Here is a 25364-nt window from a genome sequence, read left to right as displayed (position 1 = left end):
TCAAAAGTTCACTTTATGCCACTTTTGTTTTTACGAAAGGCCTAAACTAGTACCTCTTTTCACTAACTGAAAGAAATCTGAAAAGGATTTTGGCTTTTAAGAAAAAAGAGGAAAATCGAAAAAAGAATTTTAGGTTTGTTTTGCAGGGAGCCATCATAGAGGCAGCACATACGCCCAGCAGGCAGAGTGGCACCACCAAGCTGCTTCCCCAGGATTACAGCCAACATCTCAGCATCAGGCTGTCATAGTATGAACTGTGTCTGTGAGCATCTGTGCTTTATCTCAGTTTCTTTTGTATATCCATTAGCAAGATGTGTCCTAAGGTAATTGTTTCTTTGCTTTACCCCTTTTGGCTTATGAAAAATTTCACAGGAATGCTCTACTTTCACATAGTGGGGAAAGCCTGAATTAGCAAACCAAGTTTACCAATGCACAAAAATGATCAAGTTGAGTTCTTCCCAAGAACACAGCAGCAGTTTGACATTAGAAAATCTCCTACAATCTATTAATGTAATTCAGTGCATTAACAGATTGAAGAAGTAAACCCATTATAGTCATTTCAAAAATGTTGAAAAAAGTCCCCAAATTAAAAATCCATTCAAGAAAGAGATTAAGAGAAAACTAGGAACAGATGGGAACTTTCTTAAAACCTGATAAACGGTATCTACCCAAGATGCAGAGCAACAATTCTACTCAATGGCAAACATTAAAATATTCCTTTTAATATCACAGATGCTGCTATTGGTTTTTCTATTCAAAATCAAACAGAAGTCCTCGTTCAGAAAGTATGGCAAGAAGAAAAAGAAGAAAAAACATATGTATTAGTTTGAAAGATATGTGTCTCTATTTACATACAAGACAGATATGATTGTCTTCATTCAAAGCCCCCCAAACCCTATAAATAATGAAACTGAAGGTAATTTAGTAAGGTTGCTGAATATGGGATCAAAATCCCAAAAGGACATTTCTACACAGCAACAGGGAATAATTAACAAAACCCATCATCACTATTTAATATTCAGAAAAGGGGGCTATAATTTGAAGAAAGACATGAACCCTCTGTAACACATGATAAGAGGTAGATTCTAGATAAAGACCTAAATGAGAAAGGTTTTTTAATATTAACTTCATAGTTTTACCTAAGCAGAAAACTTTGTGACCTAGGAATGGGTAAGAACTTCTTAAAACTTCAAAACACAATGACAATGCAAACTTAAGGTGGACTTAATTACGTCAAAGTTCAGAATTTCTTTCAGTGAAGAACACCATGGACAAACTTAATATACAGATAATAAAATGGGATAAGAGATTTATAGTGTCTAAAGCAGACAATGGATTAATATGTAGAATATACAAGAAATTCTGTAAAACTGATAAGGGCAGAAACCCCCTTAGAAAAATGAGAAAAGTGGTTACAGAAGAGGAATCCAAAAGACTGATGAGCATTTGTAGGGATCTTAAACTACTAGAGATCAGATAGAAGCAAATTAAGTCAATACTGAGCGTTCCTAATTCCCATTCTCTGTCAACGCTCGTCATTTTCCATAGTTCTAATTTCCTCCAACCCTCAAGCACTGTTAATAGGTATCGATACTGGTCATTTGGGGGAACTGTTGGCATTATTTACTCAAGTTAAGTATGTTCATATTCTGTGACCCATACATTCTGCTCCTGAGTCTATAGGCCAAACAAATTTTGACAAGGTCCACATTAGGATATTCATTAGTATTACATGCAGTGGCAGGAAGCTGGAGGTATTCTGTGTTCCAGTCAGTGAATAGTTGGATAAAATGTGGTAGATGCACACCTTAGGAGAACATTATTTAGAACCCACAGATTATAAATACACACAGCCACCTGGATGCATCTAAAAGCCTAGTGCTAGATGAAAAAGATAAGAAACAGTGCAATATATAATGACACTATTCCCGTAAATTAAAATATACACACAGAAAACAACAATAAACATAATTTAAGAAAACAATGAAAAAGATACAGATTAAATAAACTCAATATAATGGAAAGTAGGATATGAGGATAAAAGGAAACAAATGAGTGTGTGGACTGGTGATGATGGTAGCCATTAATTAAGAAGTGGGACTGGAGCAACTATATGCAATCAAGGTTCAGAGGAGGAGAAAAGAGGATAACAACATAGCAAATATATGTGAATAAATCTCACCAAAAGATGTATAAAACATTTATAAAGGAAATTATCACATTTTATTATAGACATTAAAGATTTAGGAGATCTAAATAAAAGAAGAGAAATACCAGTTAGTGGATGGGGAAAGTTATTATTAGGATGTCAATTCTCCCCACATTGACTCATGCATTGAATAGGAACTTCTTCCCTTAATCCAACATGGTTTTCATGGAACTTGACAAGATGATTCTAAAATTCAAAGAGCCAAAAAAAAAAAAGAAAAAAAAAAGGCCAAGACACTCATGCAGCAAAACAAGTATGAAGGGAGATATCAAAACTTCTTACAAGGCTCCAGTAATTGAGACAGTATGGTATTGGCACAGGATTTGACATACAGACCAAAGGAACCAAATAAAGACCTCAGAAATAGACTCACACAAATGGAAATTTAAAATATAACAGATTAGCACTGTGAATCAGTGGGGAAAATAATGAATTATTTTCAGTAAATGGTGGTTGGAAAAAATTAAGTAGGAAAAAATCCCTAAGTGACTGGATCCCTACCCTATAACACAACCCTCGTCCCTGCCAAACCCCAGAAAATATCAACAACACAAATCATTTAGAAAATATTTGAAATATAAATATTTGAAAAATAAAATATTTTTTAAAAAATTGAAAATATTTGAAAAATACACAGGAAAATATGTTTATGACATTGGGGATAGAGAAGAATTTCTTAAGGCAGATAGTACATGCCAGAAAGATGATAAAGAAAATGAAGAACTACAATTCATTAAAAGATATCACAGAGTGAAAAGGCAAACCACAAATGAGAGAAGATAGCTGCCATTCAAATAATTAAAAAAGGAGTCAGCAGAAAATATTTTAAAACTCAAAAATCAACAAGAAAAATGCAATCAATAGGAAAATGGACAAAATTTGTAAAGAAATTTCACAGATGAAGGAATTCTATAACTAATACACATATAAAGTTATTTTCAATCCCTACTGGTAATTAGAGAAAGTGAAATTAAATCCCCAGTGAGATATCATTTTATACCTATCAGACTGGCAAAATCTAAAGGACTGAAAATATCAAATGTGGTAAACAAAGTTGGTGATAGATCAGCAGTCATTTAGGAAAATGGTTTGGTTTAGGTAGTCAAATTAAAGATGTGTTTTTCTTATGACCCAGCTGTTTGCTACTGGCATTTATTCTAGAGGAACTCTTATGCTTCAGGAGAGATGAAAATAATATTTATAGCAGTGTTGTTTATAAACAAAAAATGGGAAAACTCAGTTGTTAATCAACAGGAGAATATATAAATTGTACCATATTCACATAGTGGGTGATAGTATAACAGTAAAAATAAATGAATGTGGCTATGCTCACTGAAAAGACAAATCCAAGAAACATAATGCTGAGTGAAAAAGCAAATATAGAATACATACATTGTTACCCCTGCAAAAGTTCAAAGACAAGCAAAATTAAATAACATTGATTAAGTATACATATGTATACTTACTTGTGCAAAGAAATGATAAATACAAAATTCGGGGGAGGCAGGAAGCAAACAAAGAAGAAGTACAGAAGATGCTTCGGTAATACTGGTAATTGAGTCTGGTTTGTGATTAAAATCCTATGTGTGGCTTTTCAGGCCTGACCATAGGCAATTATGGAGGCTTTACCTGGTAGGCATCACAGAAGAAAGCTGTCCCCCACACCAGATTTGGTGTAAAGCCAGTGCATTACAATCTCTGAAGGAGCTGCAATCAAGGTCTCAGGTCTCTGGCCTGTGATGCTCTTTCATATATTTACGTTCCTCAGCACCTGCATTCCTGAGTCCTTTATCTGAGGGCTTGGGCAGAGGGCTTCTTCTGGATCTCTGCTGAGACCTCTTTAGAGGGGTATTAGGGAGAAACCTTAAAGATACTTTTCCCCACTCTGAATTAGTACCCAGTACTTTTCCACTCCTAGTCTTCCCTTCTTCCCCCCATCAAAAATAAAACCCCAACACACACACATACACACCCCTCAGGGCCCATGAAAGTGCCAAGGCCTTTTGTTCGGGGCCTCCTCAACAGTAAGATTACCCCCACATCTGTCCTGGTCCACCTGACCCTGGATGAGTGCACTGTTCCATGGGGGAAAATAGAATACTGGGGGTGGGGAGGTTGGCATTTCCTCCGGTTTTACACTCTTGTTTACACCACTGTACCAAGTGATTAAAGGCTTAACTCTTTCAGTTTTGGCTGAGCCTTGCTTAGCATAGCTGAGCTCTTGATAGTAATATATTGCTTAAGTTAGGTTGTATAATAAAGCTACTTTGAACCTCCTCCATAAAAACTTATAAAAAGTTAAAGTTCTGTGGAACTTCTATGGGGAGGACAAATAAGATTAAATCCCAAAGAAGCAAATATTTAATTTATAGCTTCAGTACCCCAGAGTACAAAAAGACAAAGGATACTGAGGGGTTATCAGAAAAGTGACTCATTCTTTTTAAAATGTGGGTATAGGGTAGAAGGTAGGATACAAAGGAATCTTTTAAAGCACATAATTCATATAATAAATTTTCTCTTCTTTGGCATGAAATCCTTTAAGTAAGACTGAATTTCACATTACATTTTGGGCTAAATGTAATATATTTTAAAATGTATCTATACCAAATCTATGGACAATGGGTTTCTATAGTTACTTACCACTTTATAGAACAGTAGGTACTTATAAAATGTCTTTAAACTAACTTTCTTCATTCAAACTACTGTATAAAGTTACATTTGTCCTTGAACTACTTTCTTCAAACCTTGAGGATTTTGTAATTCAATTTATCTTTTGCCTCAACCATACAAGGCTCTGTTTTTACCTCCTTTTGGTTTACATCATTGCTGTACTGATCTTACTGGTCTTCTTATGTAGAAGTCCCTCTTGTTCCCTGAAGATCAGAGTTCCCCATATCTGAGCTTCTCCAATCAGACCCCCCAAAAACATCATAAGGGTAAATACTAAAACTGCAGAGTAGTCCATGTTCTGAGAGACCATGGTTTTATAAAAGACAAAATTACATTTTATGTTTATACTGTCTGATCATCATTACACATAATAAATTCTCAAAGATGAAAAAGGTATTAGAGATTGCCTTGCCCTAATTTGATAATTCCTTATATCTATATAGTATAATTAGTTATAATTTAGAATGTGCTTTCACATCAGCTCATTTGATCCTTGTAACTATATTAATTAGGAATATATAATTATTACCATCTTACAGATCAGAAACAAACAAAAGAAGAGGTTTCTACGATATCCCTGAGGTCATACATTTAGTTAGACATGAACTCAGAAATAAGTATTCCTGTCCACTGTACAAGCATGAGACACTCTATACTAAAGCACAGACACTTTCTACTTGTCCTAAACTTGTGGGACAACTTGTAAAATATTAAAATAAAATAGTATGAAAGTGAAACATTTCCAAACTCATTCTATGAGGCCACCATCATCCTGATACCAAAACCAGACAAAGATTCCAGAAAAAAAAGAAAGAAAATTACAGGTCAACATCATTGATGAACACAGATGCAAAAGTCCTCAACAAAATACTAGCAAACTGACTCCAACAATACATTAAGAGCCAGAGCAATCCTGAGAAAGAAAAATGGAGCTGGAAGAGTCAGACTCCCTGACTTCAGCCTGTACTACAAAACTACAGTAATCAAAACAGCATGGTACTGGCAAAAACACATAAATATAGATCAGTGGAACAGGATAGAAAGCCCAGAAATAAACCCACCCACTTATGGTCAATTAATCTATGATAAAGTGGGCAAAAACATACAATGGAGAAAAGACAGTCTCTTCAGTAAGTGGTGCTGGGAAAACTGGACAGCTATATGTAAAAGAATGAAATTAGAACATTCTCTAACACCATACACAAAAATAAACTCAAAATGGATTAAAGACCTAAATGTAAGACCAGATACTATAAAAGTCCCAGAGGAAAACATAGACAGAACACTCTTTAACATAAACCACAGCAATATTTTTGGGGGACCCATCTCCTAGAGTAATGGAAATAAAAGCAAAAATAAATAAATGGGACCTAATTAAACTCAAAAGCTTTTGCACAGCAAAAAAGACCACGAACAAAACAGAAAGGCAGCCTACGGAATGGGAGAAAATATTTGCAAATGATGTGACGAACAAGGGATTAATTTCCAAAATATACACACAGCTCAATATAAAAAAAAAATAACCCAATCAAAAAATGGGTTGAAGACCTAAACAGACATTTCTACAAAGAAGACATACAGATGGCTAATAGGCACATAAAAAATGTTCAACATGGCTAATTATTAGAGAAATGCAAATCAAAACTACAATGAGGTATCACCTCACATCAAAAAATCTACAAATAATGCTGGAGAGGGTGTGGAGAAAAAGGAACCCTCCTACACTGTTGGTGGGAATGTAAATTGGTACAGTCATTATAGAGAATGGAGTATGGAGGTTCCTTAAAAAACTAACAATAGAGTTACCATATGATCCTGTAATCCCACTCTTGGTCATATATCTGGAACAAACTCTAATTCAAAAAGATACATGCACCCCTATGTTCATAGCAGCACTATTTACAATAGCCAAGACATGGGAACAACCTAAATGTCCACTGACAGATGAATGGATAAAGATGTGGTGTGTGTGTGTGTGTGTGTGTGTGTGTGTGTGTGTGTGTATCTCTATCTATGGATGATGGAATATTACCCAACCATAAAAAAGAATGAAATAATGGCATTTGCAGCAGCATGGATGGACTTAGAGATTATCGTAGTAAGTAAAGTAAGACAGACAAAGACAAATATCATATGATATCACTTATATGTGGAATCTTAAAAAAAAGATACAAATGAACTTATTTACAAGACAGAAATAGACCCATGACATAGAAAACAAACTTATGATTACCAAAGGGGAAAGAAAACAAACTTATGGTTACCAAAGGGGAAGGGGCCAGGGAAGGGATAAATTAAGAGTTTGGGATTAACATACACATACTACTATATATAAAATAGATAACGAACAAGGACCTACTGTATAGCACAGGGAACTAGACTTAATATCTTGTAATAACCTATAAGGAAAAAGAATCTGAAAAGGAATATATATATATGTATATATATATGTATATACATACATATTTAAAACTGAATTGCTCTTCTGTACACCTGAAACTAACATGACATGGTAAATCAACTATACTTCAATAAAAGAGAAATAATTTATTAAAATAAAGCTGAGATTAGCACCAATAAAATGAAATGAACTTAAATTATGATAATGAGTTATTCAAAACCTTTATAAGGAATACCAATGCTTTTGTCAAATATAGCTTTTGTTAAATCTGTTACTTTTGAGTTCATTATCTACATATTAAACATTACCGACATCAAGGCAAAGTGAATTTAATCATGAGTTTTTCTCAGATTTTGCTCTTACTGTATAGTCTCCATTTTTTTCATATGTACACCTGTAGCTTTCAGTAAGAGGCTACTTACCAAAATCCTTACTTAAAATTGACCAGTGAAGAAATATTTTTCTACTAATATATCTAAGGCAGAAAGAAAACAGCTTTAAAAAAGACCTTGGACCATGTCACCAGACTTTTTTTTTCTTTTCTTCCTTTTTTTTTTTTTTTTTTTGCATTATCTTCCTTACCTCCAAAAAGATGGAATGCTTTTCTGCGGCTTGGTAGGGGCCACTTTGCAGAGCTGGATTTCTGAAAGCTTTGTTTTCTTTTCAAATATTCTTTAGTAAAGAACGTTTTTGTGGCATTGTTCAGTTCTAGGGTAAAGCAAAAGAAAATAGAATTTTTAAACATTAATTTGAATAAAATGGCAAGAACCTGAAAAATGGTTGTTGTAGTATTTTGATAATAAATTCAGATCTTTTAAGACAGTGAAGACAAAAGTAGAGTCATCTTTTTTTTTAACCCAAGCAAACCTAACTCCTCTGAATTTGATGCAACTCTGATATGCCTACACATAGAACACACACCTACTGAGCAGCTCCTATGTCAGATACTACACCAGATACTGAGAACACAGTGATGAATGAGACATAGCCCCGCCCTCAAGAAGACTGCAGTCTAAAAGATGGAAATAAACAGGTAGACCAGAAAAAGGGGGGAAACGTGTTATGGGTGTAGCAATAGAATAACTAGAGTGTAATCATGGCTCAGGAGTGATAATGAAAAGGAAAAATCCTTAGAACTTTTTACGTCATAGTCTCTTTATTTCATCCACACGTGATGGGTTGACTGTTCAGACGCTAACGCTGCTGATATGAAGAAGTTTAAAAGATGTAGAAATAAATTCTCAACCTTTCAGAAAATTATTAATGAGTTAAAAAGGAAAATATTCATTTGAAATAAACGAATACCAATCAAAGATCACATATGATGACATTCACTTTATTTTTAAAATTTTATTTATTTGTTTGTTTGTTTATTTATTCAGGCTGTGCCGGGTCTTAGCTGCACCACGCAGGATTTTTTTTTTTTTTTTTGTCGTACGCGGGCCTCTCACTGTTGCGGCCTCTCCCGTTGCGTAGCACAGGCTCCGGATGCCGAGGCTCAGCGGCCATGGCTCACAGGCCTAGCTGCTCCGTGGCATGTGGGATCTTCCCGGACCGGGGCATGAACCCGTGTCCCCTGCATCGGCAGGTGGACTCTCAACCACTGCGCTACCAGGGAAGCCCCACCCAGGATCTTTTAGTTAAAGCATGCGGGCTCTTAGTTGTGGTCCAGTGGGTAAGACTCTGCGCTCCCAATGCAGGGGTTCGCTCTCTGGTGGGGGAACTAGATCCCACATACATTCACTTTAAGAGTCTCTGGATACGAGCCAGTGAAAGCAAGGCATGATCCGAGTTGAACTGTTCGATGGAGAAGTTCTTCTCAGGGAGGCCAGTGTAGAGCTGGTTACTAACTGAGAAATAAAGTAGTCTTTCCATCAATGATGCCTTCTTACTTTCATCCCACAATTATTCCTGTACTATCTTCTCTGTTTCCATCCTTCAGGCTTTGAGCTTCTGCTCAAACCAGTTACATCAAATTATCTCTATTTTTCCTAATTACTCCCCAGGATTGATTCTTTCCTTAAGCAATTCACAGGGAAAACAGATTCTCAGAGTTTACATTTAACAGCAAAAGAAACAATGTAAAAAACAGACCACTCCAAGCAAGGGAGGTTAAGTATTAAACCCGCAACTCTGTTTAACTCCCTTCCCCATTCTACACCCAAGGGCCAGTAATTAAAGCACACAAGATAGAGAAAAAGTAATTTCATAGTCTGTGTACTCATTGTGTATGTTGGAGGTTGTTATGGCTAGTGAATGTTTTATCCTTCATATGTTCAATAGTTAAATCATTTCAGGTTGGATATTCTCACAGTGTTTTCTGCAGCAGTGCACAGTTGTTTTATCCATGTCCACTCTGCCCACTGCCTGTGAAGAGCCCCTTAGTATAAGATGGTCATGGCACTACTACCTGGTTAAAAGGACTCATCAGTGCCATTCATACTGATGAAGAGAATGGAAGAGATTATCAAATGACTTACAACACATTCACTTATAGTAACAATTCTTGCAGGGCTTATCCTTAAGCAGTGATGACTGTAATTCAGGGTATTTTCTGAGAAATTAAAAATCCTATAAGTGGTATTAACAATTAACTCTAGGGCAAATTGACTCACAACTTCCTAAATGCCTTTAAAAGTAAGACCAGTGTGGTGGGTAAATGATTTCATGTGGGAGATGATATAAACCAAGGTGAAGAGTTTGCAACTCAAGAATTCTTATTCCCCTCCCTTCTCTTTCTCCTCTCCACCTTCTCCTTCTGGAGAGCTTGTTGCCATGCTCTAAAATGGTGATGCAATAACCAGAGGATGCCACTGCACTGTCCTCTCTTAAAATGAAAACTTATCTGGAAGTGTAATTGATTTCAGTAAACCAGATCAAAAAGACATTCTTGTAAGAGTTGGCCAATAAGTGCAGTTTTGAAAGCTGGTCACAAATCAAACTTCTCTTAGAGGGTAGATGAGAGAGGTAAAAGTAATAATGATAACTGTGATACTTTTGTTTTCTAGCTTCGAGGAGCTTATTACACAATGCACTTTTAACCTACATAACAAACCCATGTGATTAATGCACCAAAGAAAAAAGGGTTCATAAAAATATTTATAATACCTACAAAAACTATGATCAGAGAAATTACTAAAATGTGCAAAATGAGATGGGAGATGTACCTACAACATTTTGTTGAACATAAATACATGTGTCCAGAACATAATCTTATGAGATGTTGGAAGATTTTATTTATTACACTGATCTGAAAGGCCTTTGGAGAAAAGAGGACCTAGAAGCCCTTGTCCCTCCATTTCTGGGGCAAATAAGAACTGGGTTCTAATGCTTCTTCACTGTGGCACCTTTCATAAGTTGTTGAACTTCTCTTTGTACTCACTTTCTACCCTATCTCTGGCAAACATTTATTTTGCCATAGCTATGTGCCTAGCACTTTACTGTTCTAGCTAGAAATACAGAAATTAATTAAATGTAATTCCTGTCTGCTGGGCATTGTACTAGATCACTGATTCCAAAATACGTGTCTGGAGCCTGGCTATTCATCAAAATTGCTGAGGGCACTTGTTAAAAAGACAAATTCTAGGACCTTGCCCAGATATTACTGAAGCAGAATTGCTGTGGATGTGACCTAGGAGTCTGTGCTTTCTACAGGCTCCTTGGGTGATTCTGATGCACAGTCAAATTTGATAACCACTGGATGAAATGACCTTAAATCCTTTTCTGTTCAAAAATTACCTGAATTTATTTAAATAGGTTAAACCTTATATCACTCTGGTATAAACTGTACAAACCTTACCCAAGGATGTTGTTCTTTCTATAGAACAGTGTTGCTTCATTCTAGTGGCATTTGAACTTGGAACTCCAGGATATTGCAACAAATAAAATATTCAGTACTACCTTTCTCAGAATTATCTGGAAGAAGCACTGAGAAAAATCTGAAGGCAGACCAAGATGTAGGGCTCGGATTAAAAGGTGATAAAAACTACCTTTATCTCCTCCTTGGCCAACTCTACCTCTTAGGGAGTAGAGGCTTCTTAATACAATATACATTATAATGTATTAGATGTAATCAATATTTCATATCATTCAATATGCTAGAAAAAGACAAAACCCTGAATATCCTGGAAAGATTCTAAAGTCTCCTCAAATGGTACATTTAGTTAAATGTGGTGGCAGTACTAGTGGAAACAGCAGCATATTTGCGTGACACTATCATAGAAATAGTAAATAAGTGTTAAGAGTTCCAGTCTTCTTGACTTGCCTGAATGCAGGAGTCAATCACCAACTACATAAAAACATAATTCACATTATTACAGTGTATATTACCATGAGTTTCACTGTATCGTATCATAAAGAATAAAATAAGAACAACCACATACACAGCACAATTTTAAACTACAGGCAGTACCAATAGGGTAGTGTAACTCTGATTTCTGCTTTATACTTAAGTATGGGCAATTTTATATTTAAACAACTAATTATAATTAAGCAAATATTTGTTAGTAATAGTTTTAAGCATTCTGCTAAGTATAAGAGTTAAAACTGTGAAACAGGCATAGAACCTGCATTAAATCCTATCTAGTAAATAGGTAACCATTAAGTTATGAGGTAAGTGCCATGATAGGGTTAATTCAGGCCTCAGGGTCCTATTAAGGAGGGGAATATAATGAGTATTATTATAAATACAGGGCAGAGTCATTTAGATGGACCCAGTGGTATTATGTTCTAATTTAAAAGGCTACGATATATGTGTCCACCCATCTCACTTAGATTATTAAAGGCCTTGTTTACCTACCTAAAATTATGTCTCTTTATTATGAAAGCTTTTTTTCCCCACAATTCCCTCTGAGTCCTATGTTGTTTGATACATTTCATTTTTCACAAAGATGTAACTTGCAAAAAGATGATTTGACAAAAAGAAATTTGTAGGATGTTTTAATAAAAGTTAAAAAAAAAGACTACTTCTCCAAGAGTTTTGCATTATATATATAGAATGAGCCCTGATTTTGAGTGGAAATCCAACTTTCCTTCATTTCAACAGGCACTGGACATGCTTGTTCACAGGCATTATTTGGTTCCAGGAGATTAATGTACAATAAAGGTCATTTGCAAGGAATAGACAAGATTGTGAATGAAGAGTCCCAATCAGTGGGCATTTGTATAAAAAGGGAGATTTCTAACAAAACAATCTTTACCAGCTGATGCTTAACCCTCATTTTTTAAACAGAGCATTTAGTTTAAGTAACCTCTTGTGAGATGATCTCTAGAACTTTTAGATTAGTCTCATCTCACTCTTCTTCTTTAATATGTTGATGTATATGTTTATATATTTAATATGATGAAAAATAGTAATTTTTCAAGAATATACAATCTAAGATAGTTTTCTTTGTATTGTTTTACAGCAGCAGGAGTAAAATTGAGTGAGGATGCTGCTTCAAGGGGATCTGAGATCTTTCCCTTACACAGGAACAGAGAAGGGCTAATATATTGACATTTGAGCTCACTTTACTAGATATCAATGAAAATCTATAAACTATCTTAAAACTGTCTTCAGGGTTTCAAGGGCAATGCTTGATCTGCACCTCTGCAAGAGGGGCAAGAAAGTCTCACTTGTAAGGGACCCTAACTCTCCTAGTGAAACTCATTTTATACCCATGTGAGTACCCAGAAAGGTTCATCTATGAGGGGAACACTACCAGTTAGAGAAAACTGGAGTCTGCTATTGCAGCTTGCATTTAACGGAATATGACTACTTTGACTCAAAGAAATATGAGTAAGATAAGCCTCAGAACCAACTCTTTAGACCTGGCAGGTTCTCACCCTAGAGCGGCAGCAAGGTGTCCTAGTAACTGCATGTCCTATGTGATTTGGTGGCAAGAGGAACTCTGAATGTTGGGAAAGAGAGACCAACCAGGAGTATCTCATTAATACTTATGAATATTTATCTATATGTATCCTCTGAATATAAATTTTAACCTGATTTTCTTACCCTTTCCTAGTGAACTGTTCAAAGTTAAAATCTAGTTAGGAAGTTCCATCTCCAACTAAATATGTAGCCTGATGACAGAGGCACATACAACAGGGACCAAACCAAACCAAAAACAAAAATTCCATATTTGACACTTTGTCAAAGTGGAGCTATGGATTTTACAATATACAAGTCATTACAGTATATAATTTATGCTTAACTAATGTTAATATTTAGGAGTTCCTATTTCATTAGGTAGATAAACTATGGTTAAAATTTTATCCATTTTAATGTAATAATTCCACTTAATATTTGGCACTGCAATATTTTATACCCATAATTTTTATACCTGAATAGGAAAAGAGTTGTTACAAATACTTTAACCCTTTGGCCCCGGAGAAATCTGCTAGTACTATAAGACCTTCTTAGGTTAGAGAATTTATCCAAGCTTTCATCTCAGCCACCTTGTGTTTAAGTTGTGCTTATTGATGTCCTTTAAGACTCTGGAGCATTAAGAATTATTTCAGTAACTGTTTCATTACCCAAGAATAACTAGTTTACCCTCTGTTAGAGGAATAATAAGGCCAAGAGGAGATCTACTAAATTAAGCCCAATTCAACGATAACCTTTATTGTGCTCTTAGTATGATAAAGACAAAATGCTAAGTACTTTGTACTGTTATGATGTATACTGTTATTATTTTGTATTTAAAGTTATACTTAAAGATTTAGAAAAAGGCTTTTGAAAGCCTATGGATAGGGATATACTAGTGGATCTTCAAAACAGATAGTTAGTGGGAAGCAGCCAGATAGCACAGGGAGATCAGCTTGGTGCTTTGTGACCACCTAGAGGGGTGGGATAGGGAGGGTAGGAGGGAGATGCAAGAGGGAGGAGATATGGAGATATAAGTATATGTATAGCTGATTCAATTTGTTATAAAGCAGAAATTAACACACCATTGTAAAGCAATTATACTCCAATAAAGATGTTAAAAAAAAAAAGGTTATCACAGCATCCATTCTTGGCTTCAAAGAATCCATGATTCTCTGTCTTCTGTATGAAAAGAAACAGGACTCCATCCTCCCTGACCACAATCATATTTAATGCTGCACCTCGGTTTACTTCTTTATTTTTAAAAACTGTCAAGGTAACACATGCCCATTGTTTGAAAAGATCCAAATGATGTTAAAAGGCTTAAAAAAACCAAAACAACAATGAAGATCTATTCCACTCCCTCTATCTCTAGCTCCACTCACAATCCCCAGGGACTGTTTTAAATATTCCTGTTTACAAGCTTTTTTCTGGAGACTAACCTCCATAAGTGCAAGGCAGTGTTTTTCAACACTTGGTTTGCAAACCACTAGCCATATGTGAAAGGATTTAGGGTGAAACTGAATGAAAAATTTAAAAATTTTCATAGTTACCTATTTATTTTAATGTATATTAGAAGAAATGTATAAACCGGAACATCAAATACATAAATTCACAAATAAATTGTTAAGGATGAGGCTAAAATAAGTATTTTTTTAAAAAACGTGTTGAAATGAAGAAAACCCTTAAGTAAAAAAATAATTCTGGTGGTATGTGGATACAGTAAAAATTGTAAAGGTGGTAGGAAAATGAAAGAAATTTGAGAAACACTGCTCTAATCATTATGCTTATTTTTCTATTTCTTTTTTATAATAAAATATATTTTTTCCATATATTAAAGCACAGGAGTGACTACACTAAAAGACATCATGAAATAGATACTCCTACCGATAAAGAATGAGTTTGTACATACATACAATGGAATACTACTCAGCCATAAAAAAGAACAAAATAATTCCATTTGCAGCAACATGGATGCAACTAGAGATGATCATACTAAGTGAAGTAAGTCAGAAAGAGAAAGACAAATACCATATGATATCACTTATATATGCAATATAAAATATGGTACAAATGAACCTATCTGCAAAACAGAAACAGACTCACAGACATAGAGAACAGACTTGCAGTTGCCAAGGGGGAGGGGGGTGGAGGAGGGAAGGACTGGGAGTTTGGGATTAGCAGATATAAACTATTATATATAGGATGGATAAACAACAAGGTCCTAGTATAAAGCATAGGGAATTATATTCAATATCCTGGGATAAACCCATAATGGAAAAGAATATAAAAAAAAAAGAATGTCTGTGTATAACTGAGTCACTTTGCTGTACAGCAGAGACAGGCACAGCATTGTAAATCCACTATACCTCAATAAAAAAAAATGAAGAAGTTTGGATTTTGGAGGCAGTGATGATTCTGTACAAGATGAACAGAAAAATGAAAAAGTTGAGGCATGGATGAATGCAAGAACAAAACCACTATTAGCATAAGAATTAACAGACCAGACTTTTTGGTATAGAATAAGAGAAAGTATGAAATGCCATTAATGGGAACAGGGACAATATAACAAGACCAATTACAGGTTGTCACAGTGGATAAAAAGAGGAAGTGTGATGTTCTTTTGGATGAGCTGTATGTCCTGGATAAAGCCCAGCAGGACATCTAAAAGTCAGACAGAATACAGGATAATTCATCACTGTGTGGGACTGGCCCAAACACTGCAGGATATCTGTCATCCCTACCCCTGCTGACTAGATGCCAGTAGCATCCTCCTATTATTGTGACAGCCAAAATATCCCTGGTGAAAAATATCATAAGCCTGCTTTATGCTTAAAATCCTAGATTAGGTTAAATGTCATTTCTTTACTTAGGGACTTCTACACACAAGGTGAGGACTTAGCCAGTTTCTTTTCCTTTTTTTCCAATGGAGTTCACCAGCACTTCTGCTTATCAGCATCTAGTTCCACCATGTAAAGGCACAAGCGTAGTGGCATGGGGTGGGTGGGTGGTCAAAAAGAAGACAGATGTTGAATGGAGGAAAATAGTGGAACAAGGGTAGAAATCTTCCTTGCTGAGGTATGGGTACATCTGAATGAGGTGAGAGCAGTGAGTGACTTCACAATTGAGAGTTTAGTTGTACTGACCCTGTGGCTCCCTATGCTGTACCTGAGACACTTGTATCTTCCATATGAGCATGGGCTGGGATCCCTGAACAATGAACACTGAGTCTATCGTAGGACTGCCCATACCAGTGTTCTCCAGAGTCAGTCCACAATAGGGGCAGTGACATGCTTGGTTTGAAGGCTTCAGTCATAAAGTCAATTCAAGAAAATATGATGCCTTCCCTCACAACGAAACCATAATCTCCTTGGCTGAGGGATTCCTCCCCCCTCACTTGGATGACTCTCTCTCCATTTAATGCTCATAAGACGTAGCCTTTTCCCTTCCTCAGCCTGATGATGAAGGTGGCCTGCAGATCCTGTTATACAGCATGTAGCACCTCTCTGAACAGACCTACTGTTGGGGTGCTGATGTGGGAGTTCCTTGTCTGAAAGAACGAGGCTGTCAGTCAATGAATAGGAAAGGTCTTCCGTATCCAGAGGTCTTTCTCCTCAGCTCTGCCCATCCTGGATTCTTTTTCATCTCCACAGACAAAAGAACTCTAATTAACACCAGAACTTTTTTCCAATCTCACAAGCAGGCTTAGAGTCTTCCATGTGCAAAACTTATTCTGCTGTTTTCCAAAGTGACTTTGCCATTTTATACTCCAACCAGCAATGTATGCGTTCCAATTTCTCCATATCCTTGTCAACACTTGTTACTGTCTATCTTTTTAACTATGCCTCCTAGTTACTGTGAAGTGATATCTCATTATAGCTTGGATTTGCAACTAATGACTAATGATATTGAGCATTTTTTTCAACTGCTTATTGGCCATCTTTACATCTCCTTTGGAGAACTGTCTATTCAAACTCTTTGTCCATATAAAATAGGGTTATTTGTTTTTTAATTCTTGATTTGTAACAGTTCTTTATATATTCTAGATACTAGACCCTTGTCACATATATGACTTACAAATATTTTCATTTATCCTGTGGTTATCTTTTCACTTTCTTGATAATATCCCTTTAAGCAGAGAAGTTTTTAACTTTGATGAAGTCTGATTTATCTATTTCTTCTTTGGCTGTTTGTGTTTTAGGTGTCATATCTAAGAAACCGTAGCCCAGTGCAATTTCAAAAAATATTTACACCTATGTTGTCTTCTAAGAGTTTTATATTTTTATCTCTTACATTTAGGTCTTTGTTCCATTTTAAGTTAATCTGTGTATGTGTGTGTGTGTGTGTGTGTGTGTGTTCATAGTGTGAGGGAGGGTTCCAAATTCATTCCTTTGCATATGAATATCTAAATGTGACAGGCTCTCTATGTTCTTACTGAGTATAGTGGTAGGTTTCAGTAGATTTAAAAAAAATAAATGTTTTTCTATTTGCTGTACTTCCTTAGGACAATTTCCATAAACATAAATGAAAAAAAATCATTTCACCAGTTAAACGGTTGTTTTTCTGGGGTGAGGATCCATGAAGCTTCTCACGTTACCATTCCAGAAATCTTCTTCACTATTTCTTAATTTATCAACTTTAAATAATATTGACTTCCTTCTAGGAGGATTTGGGTCTTTTGCAATATCTTCTTCCATTCTCATCTCTCAAATTTTTGTGAATAATATCATTTTTAGTTTCTATATTGTCTACCTTTATTATTAGTATGCTTTCATCAGTTAGGATGCTCTTGGTGTATACTAATAGAAAATTTATTCAAACTGCCTTAGTTAATTAGTAAATTTAATATTTCATGTAATAGAAAATTCAAAGGTAGGGTAGGCTTCAAACCTGGCTGACTTGGTGGTTAAACAATGTCATCAAGACCCCTTGTTCATTTCTTTCCTTAGTTTTATTATCCAAAATAAAGACTTTATACTAACCTGGTTCCCCACTTGCTCGTAAGATGGCTGCCAGTAATTATCCCTATTACACACCTTCTTGTTTATGTCCAATGGGGAAGAAACTAGCTTTTCCATCTCATGTCTTAAGAGTAAAGGCAAATTTTAGTCTCACCTCATCACTCAGAACTGAAACACATGCCCATTTATGAACCTATCACTGGCAAAAGGAATAGATTACCAAAAAGGCAAAGATGGGTTCATCTACCCAAGAGCCACCTGGCCTGTGCTGAGGGAGTTAAATACTGGAATAAAACTCAGGGTATGTAAGGAAGAAAGATGTAATGGATACAAATTAGCAACCAATAGTGTCTACTACCTATTTTTTCGTATGTTTTTCTGTTAACTTTTTTTTCCCATATTTGCTAGTTTTATTTATTTAACTTTTAAATAAAACGTCTTTATTGGAGTATAATTGCTTTACAATGGTGTGTTAGTTTCTGCTTGATAACAAAGTGCATCAGCTATACATATACATATATCCCCATATCTCCTCCCTCTTGCGTCTCCCTCCCACCCTCCCTATCCCACCCCTCTAGGTGGTCACAAAGCACCAAGCTGATCTCCCATGCTATGCAGCTGCTTCCCACTAGCTATCTATTTTACATTTGGTAGTGTATACATGTCCATGCCACTCTGTTAACTTTTGACAGTATTATCTTGACCTCCACTAACAAATGATATTAATGCCTTCTACCCTGTCTTCTATATATTCTCTCCCACTTCAAATTCTCAACTTCTAGTGTATCAAGTACTTTATCAAGATCACATCTAACAGTGTTAAGAAATTTAAGCAAAATTGCATTAAATACTGAATGTTATATTGAGAGTGGTTTAAATCATTATTTTCCTAAGCACACTCTATGGAATAAATCTGGAAGGAATTTCATCATAACTCTATCCACTGAATTACTCTAAACTACAACTAACCCCTTATTCATTTGCCAAATATCTTCAGTTCCTTTAGAAAATGACAACCTTCCCACTTTAATCTTTGATAATAACTGTCCCCTGGTTTTTACACAATTGGAATGGTGACATTAGGTAGCTGAGATGATTAATTCATTTACTTAATAAATAACTCTCAGGGTTCAGTAAACTTAACAGAATAGTGTAAGATTGGAAACTGACTTTCTCCCAAAATATCAACAAAAGCAGCTGAAACCAGAAGAGGAAAAAAATCCCATTTACAATTGCAGCAACAAAAATATACAGGCATAGGGCTTCCCTGGTGGCGCAGTGGTTGAGAGTCCGCCTGCCGATGCAAGGGACATGGGTTCGTGCCCCGGTCTGGGAGGATCCCACATGCCGTGGAGCGGCTGGTCCCGTGAGCCATGGCCGCTGAGCCTGCGCGCCCGGAGCCTGTGCTCCGCAACGGGAGAGGCCACAACAGTGAGAGGCCCGAGTACCGAAAAAAAAAAAAAATATATATATATATATATATATATATATACAGGCATAAAGCTAATAAGAATTTTGCTGTGCCATTTGAAAGGAAATTACAGAAATGTTATTGAGAGGCAATATACTTTCAATATTATAACAATGTTATAATATTATAACAATATTATAAAAATGTCAATTAAAAATGTGAATTATTCCCCAACTTATAAAATTAATTCACTTGTGAGTTATTAAAACATAAAGCTAGAATAATTATAAGACTGAAGTAATGGTATAGGACAAGATAGAAATATGAATGGAAAAGAACAGCTGCCAAAAAACACAGAAACATTTTAGTAATTATCTTCATTACCTAAAAAAGGCAGTTCAATCAGCATAGAAAAAAATGAATTGTTCAATAAATGTTAGTGGGATATATGCTTACAGACACGGAATAAAGGGACTATTTATTTTTTTTAAATTATGACTTAAGCTGTTTATTCTTTCTAAATTAGTAGAAAACTATTTTGCAAGATTTATTATTATTATTTTTTGTTTGTGGTTTTCTTTTTGAAAGGTACTATATTTTTAACCAAACCACACACCATAATAAATGGACTGGAATTAACAGTAGGGAAATGAGGACAAAATGAAAACCAAAATAAATATAGGTAAAGAGACTATTTATACAGAGTAAGTCCCCTACATACGTACCTTCAAGTTGCGAACTTTCAAATATGCGATTGTGTGTTCAAATGTCCAATCACATAAGTTAGTTCACATATCTGGCGTACATTATCACATGTGTGCATCCTCTACAAGTGGCTGTACTTTTGTGTATTTTACTGTACAGTTCTGTATAGAGTGCAGTAGTACAGTATCTTTATTTCAAGCTCAGGATGTCTGGAAGCAAGCGTGAAAGCAGCGGTGAGGTAGCTGGTACTACTGTACTTTTCAAGGTACTGTACTGTAAGATTAAAAATGTTCTATTTTTGTGTTTGTTTGTTTTTTATGTATTATTTGTGTGAAAAGTATTATAAGCCTAGTACAGTACTATATAGCTGATTGTGTTAGTTGGGTACCTAGGCTAACTTTATTGGACTTAAAAACAAATTGGACTTACGAATGTGCTCTCAGAACACAACTCATTCATATGTAGGGGATTTACTGTAATTCTGTAGTGGATAAGGCCTTTTAATACCTAACTTTGAAATTAGAAATAATAAAGGCAAAGGTTGCTACATAAGACTACATAAAATATAGAAGTTCTGCACATTCATAAAATATAATAAACATAATTCAAGTACATATGACAAAATAGGAAAGCGATTTGCCACATATGACAAAAGCTGACATTACTGAAAAAAAAATCCTCTTGCAGTAAACAAGAAAACGATGAACAGACCAAAAGAAAAATCAGCAAAGGTCATGGTAAGGGATTTAAAAGGAAAAAAAAGGATAGTCCAGAGTGTTGAGAAAATAAGCCCATTATATTGTTGCTTGCAATAATTTTGGAGCATAATTTTGTAACATATACATAGCCTTAAAACATGTACAGGCTTTAACTACCAATTCTACTCCTGGAAATCCTTTACAAGGAAATGCGCGGAGATGTGTGCAAATATTTATCCATATATATCAGCAAATAAATGAATGATAAACAACTAAACTAAATAGTAGATAGCTTAAGTAGATCATGATATAATCACAAGAATTTAAAGTAAAACAAGGGACTTCCCTGGTGGTCCAGTGGGTAAGACTCTGCGCTCCCAATGTAGGGGGCCTGGGTTCGATCCCTGGTCGGAGAACTAGAGAGCACATGCATGCTGCAACTAAGAGTTCACATGCTGCCACTAAAGATCTTGCTACTGCAATTAAGACCCAGCTCAGCCAAAATAAATTAAATAAATAATTTTTAAAAAGTAAAACAAAAGCAGGTCAAAAGCCTTATGTTCAAAATGAACATTTTACAAAAAAAATGATTAAGTATATGGATATAAAATATTCGGGAAGAATACTCGATAAATGTGATCTTTAAATGGTAGGACTATGGAGGATTTTGAGCTTATAATTTTATTTGTATACTCTGATTTTTCTATAATGAAATTGCATTACTTATATAATTTTAGAAGTTATTTTTATAGGAAAACCGGATATATATATATATATATATATATATTTTTTTTTTTTGGCTACTGGCAATGCTGCTTTCCCTAATCTATACTCTGATACGCCCTCAGCTCTTATCAAAGAATACCATAAGATACCATGTTAGAAAACCTGATATTGCCTTTGCTCTGAGGATGTTTTTGAGGACACTGCCTACTCCATCTCTCAATATGCCTAGAAATCACATTAAAATTTTTCTTTTAAAGTGCTGGAAAAAAACTTCTCTTGCCCTTAGGAGTTGGTATGTTTCTTTCCATAGATCATGAGAATCATTTAATTGTATGCTTATTTTATTTTTTCTTAGGCAGCCAGAATATTAAAACGAAATACTTCATTCAGTACTTCCCTTGCCTTGCTACTTCATTGCATATATATTTTAAAGCATGTCAAATCTTTTTGAGGTAGGTATAAATAACTAAGTAGTATATTCCCATTATTATTACCAGCTTCTAAATGACAGTACACAACCAAATTTAGTCCCCATTGGAATAAATATTCCCGATATGATTTATTATATAGAAGAACCAATTTTGGAAATAAAGGAAAATATGACATTGTTGCTTTGATAAATGAACCAAGAAAGAGTCAAGTCATTATTGTTTTAAGACATTAAGGAAAGCAATTTTAAAATCCCTGTCAACATTAAACTGGATCATGGAAGGCAGGGACATCTGTCTAAATCACTATGTACATCGCCTAGATGCTTCCCTTCAAAACAGGCTTTCAGTAAATGTTTTCTTGCATAGATGGTCAGAGATAACACTGAGAAAGAGATGTTACTCTTCACATTTCATTCACTCCAAAGCACCTAGCAAGGGATCTAGTACTAGAAAAGAACCCCTATTTTTCCCACTTCAATGTAAGCCAGAGAAGAAGAACTTCCAGTAAGCTTCTGCCCTCCCATGGAATTGCTTCCTTCCCTCTCTCCACTCCTTACTTGCTCTTCCCCATGAAAGGAAGAGTGATCTGCCAGTGTGACAGATGACAGCCTGCAGTCCCTAATCATGTTTGTCTATTGGGTAGAGTCAACTGTGCTTGGCATGTCCTTTTGTCTCCAGGTCTGTCTGTGCTCAGTGCAGTGATTTTGTGCTCCAAACTATATGCACTAGGCAGATCAGAGAGGCAAAGCTTTTTTTCTCTTCACTGTTTGATTACTGAGCCTGTAAGCCAGGTTTGCAAGCCTTCATGCAGCTGGTTGGGTTAAGGCATGCAAAGCTTATTTTTATAAACTGATTATTCCTTGCAGATGGGTCCTTGGATTTTCTTTTGCGGAAGAAAAATGTGCCATGTGTTTTCTACAGTTTTATTATGAATAAAGTACATACTTTGATCCTTGTTTGGTTCCTCTATGGTTGAGGCGAGAATGTGGATGTAGAAATTTCCTCCCCTAAGGTTTAGCACACAGTAGTGCACTCAATAAATATCAGCTCTGCTTACTTCTATCATTCTTCCCTTTCACCTTAGCAGGTTTCTATGTTCCTCATTCATTAGTTTTTTCTTTCTCCATTAGTATGTTTTAAATATTGTGTTATATTCCATCTTTACATGATAATTAGGTAAACAAATCCTTGTTCCAATTTTACTATCTTCTAGTTCAAGAAGAAAGACCTTAAGAACAACAAGAAGGCTGAGAAGATTTGGAGTCTGGGGGAAAGGCCTAATAGTTATCCTCAGATATTTACAGATTTATTCTCTGAGACTTCAGAGGAAAAAACATGGGCCAAAGAATGAGAAGTAGTGGAAGGCAGATTTGAGTAATAAATAATCAACAGGGCTGCTTCAAATTTTAATGGAATGTCCTTGACACTGGAGATGTTCAAGTGAATGCTAAACAATAACTAGTTAGGATGCTTTAGAAAAGATCTCAACATTGAATAGAGGAGTAGAGATGAGAAACTATTCTCATCTATGATTCTATGATTTTAACAAGTTCTAATGAGTTGGGCAAGCACTGTTTTATAAACTAGAGAGTAACAAATTATGCTGTATATGATTTTCAATAACTTTCTCATGATAATTCATACAGTACCTTTAGAACTGGAACAAAGAGGTAGTCAAAATAATCAGGTAATTGTGTTAATGAAAGACAACAGTTACCTGTCTGGAAAAAGACTCTGGAAATAATTGTCCGACACAATGGGCAGGGAGTGCCTGCAGGATTGTCTTTGGCAAGAGTCCGTAAGCAGGGCTCACAGAAGATGTGGTGACAAGGGTAACACATGTAGGGGTTGAAATAAACATCCAGACACACTGCACAGATGTAGCTCTCCTTTTCTTCTGCATATTCATTGTCATCATCTGTACTCATCTCATTATCCAAAGTCTGCAAAACATAAGCAAAAACGATTTTTCTTAGTTCAGTATGAGATTGGTTTCCTTGAGAAATCGAGACACTGATTTTATATTTTCTTAAAATGAATGAAAATATTTATGAGAAACAGGTAATATCTGTTTCTGTGCATAATCAAAGTGATAGAAATGCTACCTCACAAAGTGGGAAGAAACTGGAAACATACATGAAAAATCCAGAAGTCTTAATTATTCATTTTAGTATTTTTATATAATGCTAAATGTTAAAATATAGTACCTGAACACATTAAGTATACCTGTATCTCTATTTAACCAGCACTACTTAAGTAAGTGTTAGGTCCTAGGATGACAGCTTCACCCTATCTATTCCACTCCTGCCACAGCAAATAAGCTGACTCGCAAGATTATAAAGCCTTACATGGGCATTCACACATGGAGAGAAGTGAGGGTAAGAGGATGTCATACTTCATCTTCACACCATGCATGGAGCATTTTTATTCTACATTTTGCACCTTCCTGGACCTCAAAGCCAATAAAAGGCCAAAGCCTAAGGTATGTCAGGAAGTAGATAAGGCAAAGAAACTTGTAGTAATTCTGGGATGAGGCTTGTAACTGGGAAATATGATGATCCCTCTCCTCTCTCCCAAATGGAACAGTTAAGAAAGATGCTATTAAAAGGTAGTTAGGATTTGTTATAAAGCATAAACTAACACACCATTGTAAAGCAATTATACTCCAATAAGGACATCAAAAAAAAAAAAACAAAACGGTAGTTAGGAAAGAGGCACTCAGGTTAGCAGCACAAAATCTGGTGGCTGAATTACTGTTACTTAACATCACAATATTCCTCATCCATGGGGATGCTGTGAGAATTAAATGAGGTAATCCACGTAAAGCATTAAGCAAAGTGCCTGGTATGTAACAAATATTCAATAAATATTAACCATAGCCATCCTTCTCTCCTCTCTTCTTCAAAGGCCCTATAGTCTTGGCTAGAGCCTTGGGAAATTTTCCTCAAACCAGGCCTGACCTCAGTCCACTGAGGCATAATGGGAATCTACACGGTGTAGATGCTTTCCTCCTCACTTTAATGAATGTCAAAAATGTAGATCAGTGATTAATATCTGAGTAAGCCTTGGGTTTAATAAATATTTTTAGGTTACATGAAATGTAAAAGTTACACAAATGAGGCAAACAGAGCCTTGAAAATACAGAAAAACCTTTCTACTGGATAAACTATTATTTGATTTATCCAGATGGCTTTGCTTCCTCTTTCTGCTGCTTGTTGATAATTTCTCTCTTTATGAAAGACATATTTGAGGCATTAGCGCATTCTTTTTAATTGGTTGTCTGATTTTTCTTAAGCATTTTTACTTAATC

The 25364-nt window shown here is 35.5% G+C and overlaps 1 protein-coding gene across 2 annotated transcripts in view; it reads right to left on the bottom strand.

Moving 5' to 3' along the window:
* Positions 1 to 25364, bottom strand: part of RNF180 (ring finger protein 180) — a 277857-nt gene that overhangs the window by 43992 nt on the left and 208501 nt on the right. For both annotated transcript variants that reach the window (XM_081232400.1, XM_081232401.1), the window contains 2 exons: positions 23772 to 23997; positions 7863 to 7988 (listed from right to left, as the gene is read on the bottom strand). In XM_081232400.1, coding sequence (XP_081088526.1) covers positions 7863 to 7988; positions 23772 to 23997 — 352 coding nt within the window. The remainder of the gene's footprint in view (positions 1 to 7862; positions 7989 to 23771; positions 23998 to 25364) is intronic.

Source organism: Mesoplodon bidens (assembly GCF_964165515.1).
Source record: "Mesoplodon bidens genome assembly, chromosome: 4".
In the NCBI taxonomy this organism is placed as follows: domain Eukaryota; kingdom Metazoa; phylum Chordata; class Mammalia; order Artiodactyla; family Ziphiidae; genus Mesoplodon; species Mesoplodon bidens.
This window is presented reverse-complemented; position numbering and strand designations above follow the sequence as displayed.